Raw genomic sequence first — 18,490 nt, 5'->3', positions numbered from 1 at the left:
TTTTCCTATAGATCAGATCAGAGTGGTTCTGGAAAAGCACAGCAGGTCAGGCAGCATCAGAGGAGCAGGAAAATCAAAGTTTCGGGCAAAAGCCCTTCATCAAGAATAGAGGCAGGAAGCCTCCAAGGTGGAGAGATAAATGGAGGGGATGGGGCTGGGGAGAAGGTAGCAAAGAGTGCAATAGGTGAATGTGGGTGGAGATGGAGGTGATAGGTCAGAGAGAAGGGTGGGGGAAGATAACAAAGAGTACAATGGGTGAATGTGGGTGGAGATGGAGGTGATAGGTCAGAGGGGAGGGTGGATCGGGTAGGTGGGAAGGGAGATTGGCAGGTGGGACAGGTCATGAGAATACTGCTGAGCTGGAAGGTTGGAACTGGGGTAAGGTGGGGGGAGAGGAAATGTGGAAACTGGTAAAGTCCACATTGATGCCCTGGGGTTGAAGTGTTCTGAGGCGGAAGATGAGGCGTTCTTCCTCCAGGCGTCGGGTGGTGAGGGAGTGGTGGTGGAGGAGGCCCAGGACCTGCATGTCCATGGCAGAGTGGAAGGGGAGTTGAAATGTTGGGCCATGGGGCGGTGAGGTTGATTGGTGCGAGTGTCCCAGAGATGTTCCCTGAAGCGCTTTGTGCTTCCTGCCTCTATTCCTGATGAAGGGCTTTTGCCTGAAATGTCGATTTTCCTGCTCCTCAGATGCTGCCTGACCTGCTGTGCTTTTCCAACACTACTCTGATCTAAACTCTAGTTTCCAGCATCTGCAGTCCTCACTTTTGCCTATGTTTCCTATCAGTACAAACAAGAAACCAAATGTCTCCAAGAGAAAGCTATGAATTAACTTCTCACCTATTCTCTCCTAACTTTCACTAGATTTTACTTTAAGAGCAGATTTTAGTGAATTGTGACTCAATGATTTAAATTACACTTGGGCAGATTCATGGGCACCATGTTTTCCCCTAAGGACTTCTCATTCATGAAATGTGGAGGAGTTTTACTAAGTATTCACTGGTCCAATACTTCAACACATTTTCAGCTCTTTCACCTGGACTTTAGAAAAGTCTGATGTTAACCTCTCCTATTGTATGTTATCTTTCTCCCCCTATGCGTTGTCTTCAGCCTCAAAAAACATTGTATCCCTTATTTATTTTTAAATTGGAAATCGTGAATCACAAGAACATAACATTAGAGGTCAGAGCAAGGCTAGATGCATCTTTAAGCTTGAATGGCCTTTCAAAATGATGATAGCTGATCTTGTATCTTCCCACACTACATCCATATCCCTTGGTTTCCATAATATCCAAAAATCTATCAGTCTCTGTCTTGAATATACTCAATGACTGAGGATTCACAGCTCTGTGAATTGAGAATTTCAAAGATTTAGAAGCCTTTAAGTGAAGAATTTCTCCTTATTTATGTTCTAAATGACTGATCCCTTATCTAGCAACTGTAACCCATAGTTCTAGACTTGTCAGTGAGAGGAAGCCTCCTTTGTGGTGAATACTGAATGCCGTAATGAAGGCCTTAGAAATGTGCAGTGAAAGTAATTAGAGCAACAGATTGTGACATTGTTTAGTCTGTAACACTGATTTAACACTTAAACATTTTTAACTTTGTTGCTTCAGCTAACATTCTCTTTTAAATATGCAAAGCTGAACCAACCATGAGGCAGAAGGGGGGGTCAGTGGGGCTAAAAAAAGGATCCTCAACTACTTGCAGGCTATTTGCTGCCAACATCTCATAGGTCTCTCTGAGTTTTGGGAAGTGAACTGTGTTTGGCGTAGATGCATAACATTAATGAAGTCAGCAGAAATTGGTGTTGCTGGTGGGGAGGTCCTTAGTTGTGACTGCAAATGTATTGCCCAGGCCATTTGTTCTCAACCGTGAATGCTACTGTTGAATTCACCTTGAGACCTTGGAGTGCAGGTTCATAGCTCCTTGAAAGTGGAGTCGCAGGTAGATAGGATAGTGAAGAAGGCGTTTAGTATGCTTTCCTTTATTGGTCAGAGTATTGAGTACAGGAGTTGGGAGGTCATGTTGCGGTTGTACAGGACATTGGTTAGGCCACTGTTGGAATATTGCGTGCAGTTCTGGTCTCCTTCCTATCGGAAAGATGTTGTGAAACTTGAAAGGGTTCAGAAAAGATTTATAAGGATGTTGCCAGGGTTGGAGGATTTGAGCCAAAGGGAGAGGCTGAACAGGCTGGGGCTCTTTCCCCTGGAGCGTCGGAGGCTGAGGGGTGACCTTATAGAGGTTTATAAAATCATGAGGGGCATGGATAGGATAAATAGACAAAGTGTTTTCCCTGGTGTCAGGGAGTCCAGAACTAGAGGGCATAGGTTTAGGGTGAGAGGGGAAAGCTATAAAAGAGACCTAAGGGGCAATGTTTTCACACAGAGGGAAGTGCGTGTATGGAATGAGCTGCCAGAAGAAGTGGTGGAGGCTAGTACAATTGCAACATTTAAAAGGCATCTGGATGGGTATATGAATAGGAAAGGTTTGGAGGGATATGGGCTGGGTGCTGGCAGGTGGGACTAGATTGGGTTGGGATATCTGGTCGGCATGGATGGGTTTGACCGAAGGGTCTGTTTCCATGCTGTACATCTCTATGCCTCTGTGATAGGGAGATGGAGCAGAGACAGGAGGGAAGAATGCATGTTGCTTTCGGACACTTGAAAAGCAGGAGGAGGGAGAGACAGGATTTGACAACTGCCTGATATACTCACGGTCTTCTGGGATCACTTCTTCTATCCCTAATTAAACCATGAGCAGTGTATGTATCATTTATGCTTTCAGTGGGAAGTGCTCCCAGAACTCTGTCACCCCTTGCAATCAGACCTGCAGAATCCGAGTAGAGAGAGAGAGAGAGCACAATCCAGTGTTAGTGACTGTGACCCTGAATTTCTTTGCATAGAGAAACATAGCATGGAAACAGACCCTTTGGTCCAATCAGTCCATGCCAATCATGCTCCAAACTAAACTAGCCTCACATGCCTGTACTTGGCCCATATCATTCCAAATCTTTCCTTTTTATGGACTTATCCAAATGTCTTTTCTAGGTTCGAACTGTAACCACATTCCCCACTTTCTCTGGCAGTTCATTCCACATACAAACCACGCTTTGTATAAAAACGTTGCACCTCATGTCCTTTTTAAATTGTTCTCCTCTCACCTTAAAAATATGCCCGCTAGTTTTGAACTCCTTCCCTCTAGGGAAAAGATCCTTGTCAATCACCTTATCTATACCCCTCAAGATTTCATAAACATCAATAAGATCAGCCCTCAATCTCCTACATTCCCAGCCTATCCAGTCTATTTTTTATATCTCAAAACATCATTCCTGGTCATTTTTTTCTGAACTGTTTCCAGTTTAACAATATCCTTCCTATATCAAGATGACCAGAACTGCACACAATCCTCCAGAAGAGGCCTCAGCAACATCCTGTACACTCTCAACATGACATTCCAACTTCTTTGCTCAAAGGTCTGAACAATGAAGGGAAGCATGCTAGCTGCCTTCTTTGCCACCCAGTTTACCTGTGACGTAAATTTCAAAGCATTATGTACCTGAACCACTAGGCCTCTCTGTTTTGCAACACTACCCACAGCCCTACTATTAATTGTATAAGTCCTGTCCTTGTTTGTTTTACTTAACTGCAATAATTCACACACTCCATCTACTACTCCAAAGCCCGTTGACCCAATTAGAGTCAGAGATATACAGCATGGAAACAGATACCTTGGCACAACTTGTTGATGCCGACCAGATATCCTAAATAAATCTCATCACATTTGCCAGCGTTTGGCCCATATTCCCACCCAGGTGCTTTTTAAATATTGGAATTGTACCAGTCTCCACCACTTCCTCTGGCAGCTCATTCCATACACGCACCACCCTCTGCGTGAAGGAATTGCCCCTTAGCTCCCTTTTAAGTTTTTCCCCTCTCACCTTAAACCTACGTCCTCTAAGTTATAGCCTCTCCCAATCCAGAGAAAATACCTTGTCTATTTATCCTATCCATGCTCCTCATGATTTTATGAACATCTACAAAGCCGCCCCTCATCCTTGGATATGCCATGGAAAATAGCCCCAGCCTCTCCCTATAGCTCAAATCCTCCATCTCTGGCAACTTACTTGTAAACCTTTTCAGAACCCTTTCAGGTTTCACAACATCCTTCTTATAGCAAGGAGACCAGAATTGCATGCAGTATACCAATAGTGGCCTAACCAATGTCTTCTACAGCTGCAACATGACCTCCCAACTCCTATACTGAAAGCACTGATCAATAAAGACAAGCATACTATCCTATCTACCTGCAACTCCACCTTCAATGAATTATGAATCCTTTGATCAGCAACACTCCCCAGGGCCTTACCATTAAGTGTGTAAGTCCTGCTCTGATTTGCCTTTCCAAAATGCAGCACCTCACATTTATCTAAATTAAACTCCACCTGCCACTCCTCAGCCCATTGGTCCATCTGATCAAGACCCTGTTTTCTTTTGAGTAATTACCATCTCTGTCCACTAAACCTCCAATTTTGGTGTCATCTGCAAACTTACTAACCATACCTCCTATATTCACATTAAGATCATTTATATAAATTATGAAAAGCAATGGACTCAGCAACGATCCCTGTGGAACACTGCTGGTCACAGACCTCTAGTCTGAAAAGCAACCCTCCACCACCACCATCCTCTGTCTCCTATCATAAAGCCAATTTTGCTTACACTGAATCCCATGTGATCTAACTTTACTAATTAGTCTACCATGTGGAACCTTGTCAAAGTCTTTATTAAAGTAAATACTGACTACAGCTCAGTCCTCATCAATCTTTTTGATTACTTCATCATAAAACTCAAATCAAGTTTGAGAGACATGATTTTCCTTTCGCAAAACCATGCTGACTATCCCTAAACATTCCTTGCCTCTCCAAATGCATGTAAATCCTATCTTTCAGAATCATCTCTGACAACTTCACAGGTCTGTAATTTCCAGGCTTCTCCTTACAACTTTTCTTAAACAAAATTTGAAAGTGCCGGTGTTGGACTGAACGTACAATGTTAAAAATCACACAACACTAAGTTATAGTCCAACAGGTTTATTTGAAAGCACTGGCTTTTGGAGCGCAGCTCCTTCATCAGGCGGTTGTCAAGCACTCCGAAAGCTAGTGCTTCCAAATAAACCTGTTGGACTATAATCTGGTGTTGTGAGTTTTAACTTTCTTAAACAATGTCACAACATTAACAACCCTCCAGTCTTCCAGTACTTCGCTTCTGTTTACAGATATTTCTGCTAAGAGCCCGGCAATTTCCTCCCTAACGTCCTACAATATCCTAGGATACATTTGATCTGGACCTGGGATTTATCTACCTTTATGTTTTCTAAGAGCTTTAGCACTTCCTCTTCTTTTTGCAGTGAGATCCTTGTTGGCTAGAACAGGTGATGTCTGGAACATTTCTCATTTTGACATTCACCATATCAAAGGGGTGATAACGGCTGTTTGTGCAAGGAGAGTAGATTTTTCTGAATACTTAGGGAGAAGTAAGCAGTGTGTGACTTTGCGGGACAGTGGGATTAATTTTGTGTGTATGTGTGCGCGTGTGCATGCTGCGTTTCACCACAGAGGCACTGCAACTGTGAAAGTTACTGAATGCTGAATATATAGGTTCTGTGTGACCATGCTCACCACATATGGTGGTCAATGTCTATTGTCCTGGCATTTTCTGTAGTACATTCATTCTCTGGTAGACTGGGTTCCCTCATGCATCCACTGCCAGAGGATGGCTACCGACCAAAAGGGGCAGTCTAGTTGATATCTGACTCATGATTCCAATCTGCAGCTCAAATGTGAAGCCAGCACAAAGACAATGGAGCCATGCTGTCACACTAAGTATTATAGAGCATGGAGGTGTTGAAACAATGGTTCTGCTGTCTTGACTGCTCCTGAATAATCCTTCCGACCCTGGCCATTGTGATAGCACCGTGCTTGCCTCGGTGAGGCAGGAATAGGAGGAACAGCTGGAGGATGGCGGAGAAGGTGAGGCAGCCAGAACATCTCTGCCCAGACCGTTCTGATTCTGTTACTTAACTATGATTTCCATAAACACAAGCACAAATTCCCATTGTACAACTGTCCTCTGTGCCTTACCATTTGCCCTTCTACAGATCAGAGTTCTCTTGTAGTCACAATACTGAAATAAGGTCAGTGGAAGATAACTAGTTATCCTTGTGCATTCTCTTAGTACCTGTCCTTCAGGTGCCTTTTCCTGTCTTCGTGCCCCTGTGCAGAGATATCCCTGTGGCTGCAGAGTGGTTGGTGGAAAGCTGTTGACTTTTAACAGGGGAGACTATAGATGACCCAACAGGATAACTGTGAGCATCTTTGGGCCCAGAAGACCCTGTTTCAGGACACCATCCCAGCATAGGTGACATCAGTCTGGGCTGACAGGCTGATAGGCAACAGCAGGGGCTAAGGGTCAAATTCAGTGATGCTGGGAGAGGATATTCAGTTTGGGTACTGCAGAGCAATTGGCACCACCCACAGAAATGCTTCAACAATCACAGTCATCTGCTGGAACCCAGATTGCTGACTGCAGTGAGACCCTGAAAGTTTGTTTTTGCGTTGCTATCCACAACTGTGATGGCAACCGTCTGAGCCTCCTTGGCAACAGTTTTAACTCAAACAGCAGCAGTCAGACAGTGATGGCTTCAGTTTGTGCTGCAATGGAAGCTGAAATATCAGTCATCAGACACTGCATCTTGGTTGGGTCCACAAGTGTTTTCTGTTGCCAATTAATGTCCATTGACTCGACATGTGCTGATCTTGCTATCCTCAAAAGTACATGATGTGTCAAGAACTGAGCTTGTTACTTCAGCACACCAGCTGTTGATCATGTCGCAGTGTGTGGGTTTCTGAATAGATAAATGCATAAAGATGTGGGTGAGGAAAGGAGTTAAAGCAAGAGGTGTATACTTCAACCATTTGCAGATTGTAAATCAGAAGTTGTGAGATGAGGGGGATATGTGTTGTGACAAAGTGGTTTTGGAAGGAACATATTATTACTGTGTGTGCTTTCAGACCAGACAGTGCTGTGGCCTCATTTGTGGCCATGAGAGTGACTGCCATCACTGACCACTCCGTGTGAGATCTTGTGGCTATGGCCATCTTCCATCGGTTGGCCATAACTACTGTTCTCAGTAATCATTTGTAACATATATTATCCAGCAAGTTTATAATTTCTTTTCTCAAGTTTTATAAAAATCACCGCATACCTCACTTGTATTGTCCATACATTTAATGGTTATATCTTCTGGCAACAGACAGAAGTTGGAAAACTGGGTAGCTCTCATTGGAAAATGGTATATGAGGCAGCTACACAGAAAACATTGTTCAGTGTGAAAGGTGCCTTTTTGAGCAGTTGATGCACCCATAGATGTGAAACAAAATGATCCACAGTGCTGCCAGTAAGTGTGGAATGGATAGCTTTAAACCCAAAAGACTAATATTCATCAATTGTTTGGAATCATTAAAATGGATTTATTTAAAGGTATGCCCTTTGTGGGAAAAATTCATGATTTAACCTATTGCCCTGAAGCCTTTTGCAAATGAACTATTAGCATTTTGTTTGTTCCAATACTATTGATCTTTGAAAAACGTACTGAAGACTTCGTTAGAGCACTGATAACAAGAATGAACTGAATCAATGTTAATATTGTTAGCAGCATACTATTAAAGTGGCAATTTTCATTTATTGGCTTGAAAGGCTGAGAAGAAATTGAAAACATGATTGTTGCTGAATCTTTACAGGTTATTAGTTCTTGAATGCAGGAATGGAATTTACAAGGGAATGGAATCTAGGAATTTTGGAGTAAGTTATTTGGGCCTGGAATTTCCATGAGGAGTTTGGAGTAACTATTTCTAGTAAACTCAAGGAAGATAGAATCGTGATCAGTATTCTGTTTTTCTTAGCTGGAGAATTTAAGTTCAATAAGTTATATGTAGCTGAATAATAATAATTCTTTATGTAAATACTGGTAGGTTCTTGAACCCTGCAGATATCAGAATTGAGCCTGATACTGTCCTCACCAATATGCTGAAGAATTCTTCCCAATGGCCTTTTTTTTTGGCAGGAGAGGTCCTGCATAGCATTTTACCCTGGGTCAGGTACTGGCAAGTGCTGGCGCTCCCACAGCACTACAGAAGAGGTTAGTAGAATCAGCACAAGCATTAGTTAAATTCAATCCTGTATTATGCAGCTCATTATTATAATGTATGGAGTGTTTAATATTGACATTGGAAAAAAATTAACAAGGAGTTCTAAATTAAGCTGCAAAATCAGAATGCTGTAAGTAAAATTCAGTTTACAGTGATCTGAAACAAAGACTGAAAATTTACACCAATAATTGTCATATTGATTTCTGTTTGCAGTTTCATGTTTGGAGAGTTAACAGATAAAGAAACAATTGAAAAAGTACAGCAGACGTTTGAAAACTACGAGATAAACTCATTTGAAATCCTTATGTATAAAAAGAACAGTAAGTAAAAATATCTTGTTCAGAATTCTGTGTAACACAAAGATTGTTATTTAGATTTGGTTGCAGTGTAAATATAGATATTGTCTTGACAGAGTCATTTAAAATAGTTTGTTAGGTTTCATATTGAATATGCATTTCTTTCATTAAAAATAATTTGCGGATGCCTTGTTTTATATGTTGTTGCCAAGGTACAGTGTGACCTAATTTACTCATGATTCATTGATTTGGTTTGTGAAAGGTCATATAATAGCCTAAGCAGGACTCCTATAGTGCCATGGTAATGTTCCTACCTTTGAGCCAGGAGGCTGAGATTCAAATCCCACTTGCTCTGCAAGTGTGTATTTACATTTCTGAACAGGCTGATTAGAAAATACCTCGAATAGTTTAAGCTAGATTTGCATCAGTAGAAAGCAATTCTAGATACATATGTAAAAGCAAGAGTAACTTGGCAAACAAGCCTTGAGCACGCTGAAGTCAAGTTTAATATTTTGAGGTGTAAAATGCAAATTACATGGAAAGAAAATAATGGAAGAAAGATTAAACCACTTCTGATTAATTTGTAGCCTTGCCACAGTGAATTTTCATATTAATTAACTTGGGTTTTAAGCCTTTTTAAACCTTGTAAGAGGCTGACTCTGCCAACTGCCCTAACATTAGAAAGCTTCTGCCAGAGGGGTTTGTGCCACATATGAGTCATAAATATCGTTATTTGAAATAATGATAGTCTCGCAATCTTTGCTTTGAACTCTGGATAATTGCTATTCCCAGATGAGTAATGTGATACCAATGTGCCATTGTTGATTGATGTGTGATCATTCAGTATTCAATAAACTTAAAAGGGGTAGGACACCAGAGGTTGAGGTGGAATATGAAGTGTGAGAACGCCTGAAGCACAAGGTTTGATCTCCTTTCTTGCAGAGACAGCGTGGGATTGCCTCCAAGTCTTCCCAATATTAGACAAAATTATGGCATTTTGCAGTAGTTTGGCAAATAGTCACCAAAGGGCAGAGAGCTCAAGTAGAAAATGATATGAGGGTTTTAAAGTTTGCAATGCATAAAAGTTTTCAATTTTAATGTCATATTTACGAACGCATGAACAAAGAACAAGGATAAGCCACTGGGCCTTGGAGCCTGCTCTGCCATTCAATAAGATTGGGCCTGATCTGATCTTAAAACCTCAATTCTGCATTCCAGTATATCTCAATAATCTTTCATTCCCTTGGTAATCAAGAATCTATCTACCTTTGTCTTAAAATAGTTAAAGATCCTGCATCCACTGCCATTTGAAGAAGGGAAATGTAAACATTCACAACCCTCATCTCTGTTTTAAATGGGCAACCCCCTTATTTTTAAACTATGATTCCAAGTTTTAGATTCTCCCACAAGTGGAACCATCCTTTCCATGTCCACCCAGGTGAGTCCCTCAGGGTCTATTTCAATGAAGACCACTAACTCTTCAAAACTCCAGAGGATAGAGGCCTAGTCTATCTAGCCTTTCCTCATGAGGCAAAGTACTCCATTTGTATAGCATTGTCAAGTACCTTGTGTATTATTATTATTCTTGTTATTGCAAGCGCCACAAAGATTATAGTCATTACTGTAATAGTAATTGTGGTGCTATTTGTGCCCAGGTGATTGACAACAAATAATGACAATAAATAACAAATAAAATAATTCTACCCCAAAAGTTAAATGAGTATTATTTTAGCAAAAACTTAAAATGAATAATATCTGGGGCATAGGGAACCTTTATTTCATGCAGTTGACCAGAATGATGAACAAAGATTACCAAGTAGTAGCAAGATTCATAAAATTATAAATAACGATTATTCAATTTTGATTATTATTCAAGTAAATTGATAGGCTTAGGTTTTAGAGAGTTCCATTTTAACAGAAATTGATTTCTGATTTGTAGTTAAATCTAGTTTAGAGTATGGCCAACATATGTATAGAAATATAGAAAATAGGTTCAGGAATAGGTCCATTAAGCCAGCTCCATCATTTGACATAATCACGGCTGATAGTCTATCTGAACACTACAGTCTACCCAGTGTCTTTGGGGCCAGTTGTTTTTCAGATTTTGGAACTTTTCGAATTTCAGAATAAATCACATTTTCACAATGAAATAAAAAAAAGTACTGAACAGCAGACCCATGTTTAACTGTACGAGCGCTGAGACACAACTGATGCCTGCCAGTGCTGGGCCATACCACTATGTCACATCCGAGTAACGTGGATGAGTGGGTGTGGAGTTGGGTCACCTGTTTGCATGTCAAACAACCTTGTTGTACAGAAACAACTTCACAAAAAAATCTTTGGACTTCGGAGCTTTGCGGATTTCAGAATTTCATATAAAGGATTGTGTGCCTGTACCTCCAGGTCTTTGGTCTCTAGAGATATATTTTTTAAAAATATATTCAGCGACTTGGCTTTCACAGCCTTCTGTGGCAAAGAATTTCACCGATTCACCAACCTCTGAGTGAAGAATTTTCTCTTCATCTTAGTCTGAAATGGCCTACCACATAATCTGCCTCCTCCTTGTATCAGATTTCCTGGACAGGGGATGCACCATCTCTGCATGCAGTCTAGCTAACCATTTCAGAGTTGTATATGTTTCAATGAGATCCCCATTGCCCACTCACTCAATCTGACTAAATGCCTTGAAGTTTTTTTTAAATACTCCTCACCATCTACAATCCTATATAATTTTATGTCATCAACAAGCTTGAAATAATGACATTATCAAAATTATCGATACGTGTTGTGAATAATTGATGTCCAGTTACCTCACTTGTTCCCATCTTCCCCTCTGAAATTGATTAATTTATTCCTACACTATTTCTGTCTGCTAACCAATTCTCAATCTATGCTAGTTATTACCACCAATTCTGTATGCTTTGATTTTGAACACTAAATTCGGAATATCAAAATTCACCACATCCATTGGTTCTCTCTCAACTATTTTGCTCAAAAAAAAAACTCCAGTAGGTCTCCTGTGAAAACGAACTAAGATACTTGTTTAATAGCTATGCCATATCATTGTTTTCTGCTATCAATTCTCCCATTTATCTCTCTACCATTTTTCATTTTTATATATTTATCATAGAAACATAGAATCCCTACAGTGTGGAAACAGGTCCTTCAGCCCAACAAGTCCACACTGACCCTCCAAAGAGTATTCCACCTGGACCCATTTCCCTAGCCTATTATTCTACATTCACCCATGACTAATGCTCCCAACCCACACATCCCTGAACACTATGGGCAATTTAACATGGCCAGTTCACGAAACCTGCACATCTTTGGATTGTGGGAGGAAACCGGAGCAGCCAGAGCAAACACACGCAGCAAACTCCACACAGACAGTCGCCCGAGGCTGGAATTGAACCCGGGTCGAATTCTTACAGTCCAGTTTTATGTTGCACACAATTTTACTGTCATATTCTACTTTCCCCTGTTAATCAAGCTCTTAGTCTTCCTCTACTGAATTTTAAATTGCTCCCAGTCCTCGGTCTTCTTGCAACTTTATATGACTCCTCGTTGATCTAATATTATCCTTAAATTCATTTTGTTTGCCATGACTTGGCAAGATATTGCAGGAAAGGGTGTCCAGTGTGTCTTATTGATGATATAATCAGTGAGGCTTTCAGTGGTGTACTTCTCTGTGTCAGGTTATTAAATAGTGCTCCTAGCATTGTCAAGTTCAGCAATTTCTTGCTATTGCTGACAAAGAATATATCTGGAATACATCTACTGCCTGCACCAAAACTTCCATGGTAGCAACAGAGAACCTCCGTATTTGTGTACTCATACCCTTAGGCATGGTTCATCAACTTCATCCTAAATGCCTGTAGCCAGAAAGCACCTTTCTTTATGGGACATTTCTGCTTTTAGGTGGATTTACTTTTATCTGTCCTCAATGGTGCAGCCAGTCAGTAGTGCAATAAATGCTAACCATTTATAATACAAGAAGCATCAACATTGACTAATGCCTGTCTGCATGTTAACTAGTGTGGGCAGGCCACATTTTGGCACAATATTTTTATATCAGCCTTTTGTCATTATAAGTCCCTGGCCAAAAAACTTGTTGTGCACCAAAGTTAAAACAAATTAAGCACTTTAACAAATAGAGCTGAAAATGTGTTGCTGGAAAAGCGCAGCAGGTCAGGCAGCATCCAAGGAGCAGGAGAATCGACGTTTCGGGCATGAGCCCTTCTTCAGGAATTTAACAATTTCACTTGTTGGCCTATACCAACCTGAGAACCAAACCAAATTTTCTTTCAGACTTGATTTCTCATGCTGCTAACAAGCTGCGATTGACTACGTTTCATGTAGTCCTGTTGCTACATAAAATAGCAGGTGGTATGTTTCTGGCCAAAAACATGTATGTGCTTCGTGTCTACAATCTTTGTGCCTTAGACCGTTCACGCACTGAGAATAGCCAGTGTATTCAAAATTGTACACCAGTAGCTTAGACATTTTAGTTCAGGCACCATAATGTGTGTTTTTGCTAAATAATTAAAGGAGTCTCAAATCAAATCAATCTCATGCCATAGGGCAATTTTGCAAAGATAATTTACATTGAATATTAAAAAAGTAAAGCAAAGACGATAGGAGTGCATTAGTTTTGAAAGTTTTGTTGTATATTGTGGAAAGCACTAATTAGAATTTTGTCCATAATTTTCGGAGATTTTCCAAAGTACTGCTGGTCTGATTTCATGGCATTTTAATATTTTCAAATATTTTATGATAACAATTCATGAAACGTTGCACCTTTTTAAGTTCACTCCTGTCTTTAAACTGTCTAGAACTAACTTAGAATATACCATTGAAACTGATGCTCTCACAGCTGTACTTTAGCACTGTTGAAAACATGAATAGATGTCTCTGATTCACAATTGACTTGAAAAGTACCTTTACTGTTTAGTATCTATGTTCTGCATGCTTCTAACAAAAATAAGGTTACACTTTAGAACTAGATCTGATTGGTTGTATATGACAAATCATGTGGCTAATCTATTTCCTGAGATACATAATTGTGTAGCAAAGTAAACATAGAAACATAGAAAATAGGAGTAAGTGTAGGCCATTCAGCCCTTCGAGACTGCTCCACCATTTGATATGATCATGGCTAATCATCCAATTCAGTGTCCTGGACTGGCTTTCACACCATACCTTTTGATCCTTATGGCCCAAAGATCTGTATCTTAACTCCTTCATGAAAACATTCAATATTTTGGCCTCACTTGCGTTCTGCGGCAGAGGATTCCAAATGCTCTTAATTCAATTCAAAAGTTTTATTCAACACAATATTCCAACAACTTTAATTTGTAACACTTTAATTAACTATTATTTTTCATTCACATGTTTAATTTAAATAAAATTTTGCAAGACTGAATTACAAGAAGACAATGCAAAAATTAATAATGATCAAATGTAGAAATCTTCATCAAAACTTCCATTTAGTTAACTTGTATTTCCTTCTAGTGACTTTGTCTTCCTTGACTCTGGTGTTGCTTTCTTCTAGCTTGATATTACATGAGACTTCTACTACTTTATCAAGCTGGTTTTCTTTTGTTCATAGTTAATGAAAATTGTTGATGTCGATTAGAACTCAGAAGGTTGTGCTTAGATTTGCACACCATCTGTGGTAATTAATTTCCTTTGACACAGTTGTTAGCTCAATTAAAATAAATTTGTTAATAACTACATCAAGCAGCACAGAGAGGAATTTCAAGGAAAACCAGAGTGGCAAAAGAAGCATGTGAAGGAAATTATGTTGAATGTCAAGGAGTATATGTCCACCTGCTGGTGCCAATGCACTTCAAGCAGTCATAGATGTATTTTAGATTACTCTCTTACTAAAGAATGCATTTTTGTTTTACAGCACTATGTTCTACGTTTTTGAGGGTATGGTGTGATTGGCATAATTAGATTTAAGTTAGCTTGTTAAAGATTGTGATAATTAAATAGTGCAATGCACAAATGGGAAGTCTACTTGACATCTTTAAAATAAGTATTGTTTTCTTTGTGTAAGGGACACCAGTGTGGTTCTTTGTGAAAATTGCTCCAATTCGAAATGAGCAAGACAAGGTGGTACTATTTCTTTGCACATTCAGTGATATCACAGCATTCAAACAACCCATTGAAGATGAGTCATCTAAAGGTAACTCTTCTGGCCTTTCTTGCTTTGTAATATACTTTAATTCAGTTTAGCATCACATTAAAGTGTACTCTGATAATAAATAAATTCATGTCTGTATGTTCTATCATTATATTGATATGCAATAAGAGTAAAGATTGTAGCAACCTATTCCAATAGGTAAATTCCAGTAACTAAATTAGGAATCACTTTTAATGTTCTTGAAGAAAATGTTTAATTTAATATGCTAACATAACATAACTGATGTTGGATAAAAAAATCTTTCCCTTAAATGGATAAAGCTTAGACATAGTTACTTCAATAAAGCAATGAAAGCTGCATTTTATGGTCCCATGGTCAGTGTGTTTTTTGGTGGAGGTGGTGACATAAAATATATTGGCTGTCCAGCCCATATCCTTCCTGCCAATTTCAGACTGGTTTCCCTAATATGGGGTATGCCTAAGGCACGTACTAGGCTGTCTGCCCTTAGGTCTTAAGTGCCCAATAATTGGCAAGTAAGTGTCTCAATCTTTCTCTGCTGCCATAAAATAATGGCGTGGGCCAGGTTGTGAAGGCAGTTTTTGAAAGAGATCCTTCAGACAGGAATGGCTGGCGTGCTTACATCTATAGGGAGGACCCTGTACATCCACAGCCTTTACCCAAAAGATGTCAACGCCCTCCCCATCTGTCAATTCCCCCAGCCTGCTTTTTAATACCTGACCTGTCTCTGATGCTTCCCCCTCAAGGCCCTCTGATACCTCCCTGACAGATATCTGTGTCTTTTCTCCTGACATCTCCTTGTAGTTCCAGCAGTGATCATTTCTTAGCTGCTGGTCAAGCAGACTGGCTGTCAGCTCACAACGATTTGACTTCATGTCAGTGGAGGGGTGAAAGTTTGATCTGCAGACCTCAGTGTATATATGCTGCAGGGCAGGCTTTTCAAGCATTGACTTATTTGAGACCACCTAGCCCACACTTTCCTGATAAATCCAGTTCTAAGGTTAATTGCATCTCTTTTACGCCCAGCAGAAAATAGGGATTACAGTATGATAGCTCAGATATGTGTTCCTTTTGAGCTAATTATTGTGAACGTAGGTATCAAATGGGATTAAGTAAAGCAGAAATATATCTTGGATGGTGATATGACATGGGTAGTAAGCAGCCTGTTTTACAATTATTTGGGTAAAAAGGGCAGCGATGAATCAGCAGCCTTTATTACACCAAAAGTAAGACTTTTGATTCATTATCTCTCAATTTGCACTACATTCCCAAGATGAATTTATGTTCATCTATATCTTTGAAATATGGTTAGGAAGCCTTGTACTTATATTGCACCTTTCATAACCATCAGACATCTCAAAGCAATTTGTTGCTAATGAAGTACCTTTTAAGTGCAGTTTATCATGAAGTAAGAGATGAGGCAGTTAATTGCGAGCAGCAAGTTCCCACAAACAGCAATGTGATAATGACCAGATTATTTTGTGGCATCATCTTAAAATTAAAGTGACATTATTTAGCATTAAAATTATGAAGAGTGTTTTCTCATAAAGGATATGAGCTATAGAACTCCTTCCTCTCAGACACTGAGAATGTTGGGTCAATTTTAATTTTCAAGACAGAGGTTAAGAGATTTTTGATAAATAACGTTCTAGAGGGATATGGACCAAAAGCAATTAAACTGCAAATTCAGCCATGATCCAGTTGAATATCAGAACTAATTTAACACTGACTCTTGTATCTTCCTTCTTCTATGCCAGGAGCAAGCATTTATAAAATTGCCCCAATACAGAATAGGGAAAGAGGCAGAAGAAAAGGGCACCTTATCTTTCATTCAATATGATCTCATTAGAGACAAAGCTTTTTTCAGAAATATGATAACCCAAGTGTTTACTAAAAGAATGAAGCCACAAGGTTCATAGTTTAAAAAATATATAATCTTACTCACAGAAATCAAAGAACATTGCCGTGCTAACAACTACACTTCCACCCTAACTCGTCAGTTCCATTAAAGATATTAAAAATACAATGAACATTGTTACTTACACCATACACCAAATTTAAAAGCTCAGATTTTCTTCTATAGCTGGTTAGTTTACACAACCAAAAGACTTACATCAGATATTTTTCAGAAATTGAAAGATTGGTCACTTGGTCTGAGTACTGTTTCAAATGTTCATGTAAGGTTTGAGGTTTCTTAGATTTTCTACTTACTTCCAGCAAGGCTATCCCTTCAATGGTGCTCCAATTTCTCATGGTTTAGGCCAGCAGCTCAATATAGGAAACAGGATTGGCTGGCATCTTATTAGTAGCCACCTTGAATTGTGACTTTCCTGGGTCTATATGTTCTTTTACTCTGGCATCCTGCATCTATGAACTAACACTGTGCCTCATGAAATTAGCTATCGCTGAATTTTAACTCACTGTTTTTTAAGTCCCTTAGTCCTTTTAAACCCTTCTTGCCAGCATACAAAATTTTCACTGAGTCTGACTTGAGAGATATGCTTCCTCTATCCAATGTGCTCTGAACTGAAAAAAAAAACAAACTGCTTGAAAAGAAAAGATACCCAATCTACTCCCCCTATAATTAAATTATTTTTGAATTCTTTTCTTCCTATTTGTTATTTCCTAAACAGTTTGTTTACTTAATCAGCTATTGGAAGCAAATACCAAAACATAGAAAATAGGAGCAGGAGTCGACAATTCGGTCTTTCAAGCCTGCCATGTCATTCAACACAATCATGGCTGATCATCATACTCAGTGCCGTGTTCCCCCTTTTGCCCGTACCCTTTAATCCCTACAGCTACAAGAGCTATGTTTCCTTCTTTAAAACATTCAATGTTTTGGACTCCACCCCTTTCTGTGACAGGAAATTCCACAGGTTCACTACTGTCTGGGTGAACAAGTTTCTCCTCATCACAGTCTGAAATATCCGTAACCTTTCACTGTGACCCCTGGTACTGGGTTCTCTGGACATTGGTAACATCCTTCCTGTGTTTACCCTATCTAGGCCTGTTAGCTCATCCAAAGTCCCGTGAATATAGTTCTAACTGATCCAGTCTAGCTTCATACATCAGTTAGCAAGATTCTTTGCTCCTCTACACAAATCCTCTCGCTATGCAATCTGCTGCACCTGTCAGCTTACTTTCAGCAATTGGTGGAAAAGGACATCCAGGTTTTACTGCTCCTCCCCTTTCCCGAACCAATTGCCTTTCAAATAATAACCTGCCTTCCTGCTTTTGCTGCCAAAGTGCATAACTTCACATTTATCCACATTATTATTCTTCTGTCATGCATTTGCCTACATACTCAACTTGTGCAAATCACACAGATGCATCTGTATATCCTCCTTGTAGTGCACCATCCCACCCAGCTTTGTATCGTTTCCCAACCTGGAAGTATTACATTTAGTTCTGTCATTAATATACATTGTAAATGGCTGGGGTCCAAGTTCTTATCTCTGTGGTACTATGCTGGTCACTGGCTGCCACTTAGAAAATTATCCACTTATTCCTCCTCTTAGTTTTCTATCTGCTAATCAGTTCTTTACCCAAGTTTGCATACTACACCCCAATCTCATGTGCTTCAATTTTACATGCTAATCTTTTATGTGGGACATAATCGAAAGCCTTATGAAAGTCCAACTAAATTAACTCCACTGGCTCCCCCTAATAAACTTTACTGGCTCATCCTTGAAAATTTCCAATAGGTTTGTTCAGCATGATTTCCCTTTCATAAATTCCTGCTGATATCTGTCATTGTGTTTAAAGCTCTTAAAGCTTTTATACTGGACACCAACCTTTTCCCCACTGTTGATGAAAGGC

The 18,490-nt window shown here is 39.6% G+C and overlaps 1 protein-coding gene across 3 annotated transcripts in view; it reads left to right on the top strand.

Moving 5' to 3' along the window:
- kcnh1a (potassium voltage-gated channel, subfamily H (eag-related), member 1a) overlaps positions 1 to 18,490 on the top strand; it is a 293,626-nt gene that overhangs the window by 28,718 nt on the left and 246,418 nt on the right. For all 3 annotated transcript variants that reach the window (XM_072580730.1, XM_072580729.1, XM_072580731.1), the window contains exons 3-4: positions 8,420 to 8,526; positions 14,564 to 14,692. In XM_072580730.1, coding sequence (XP_072436831.1) covers positions 8,420 to 8,526; positions 14,564 to 14,692 — 236 coding nt within the window. The remainder of the gene's footprint in view (positions 1 to 8,419; positions 8,527 to 14,563; positions 14,693 to 18,490) is intronic.

Source organism: Chiloscyllium punctatum, chromosome 11, assembly GCF_047496795.1.
Source record: "Chiloscyllium punctatum isolate Juve2018m chromosome 11, sChiPun1.3, whole genome shotgun sequence".
Lineage (NCBI taxonomy): Eukaryota > Metazoa > Chordata > Chondrichthyes > Orectolobiformes > Hemiscylliidae > Chiloscyllium > Chiloscyllium punctatum.
The sequence above is the reverse complement of the archived record's forward strand: the minus strand, read 5'-3'. Positions and strand labels throughout refer to the sequence as shown.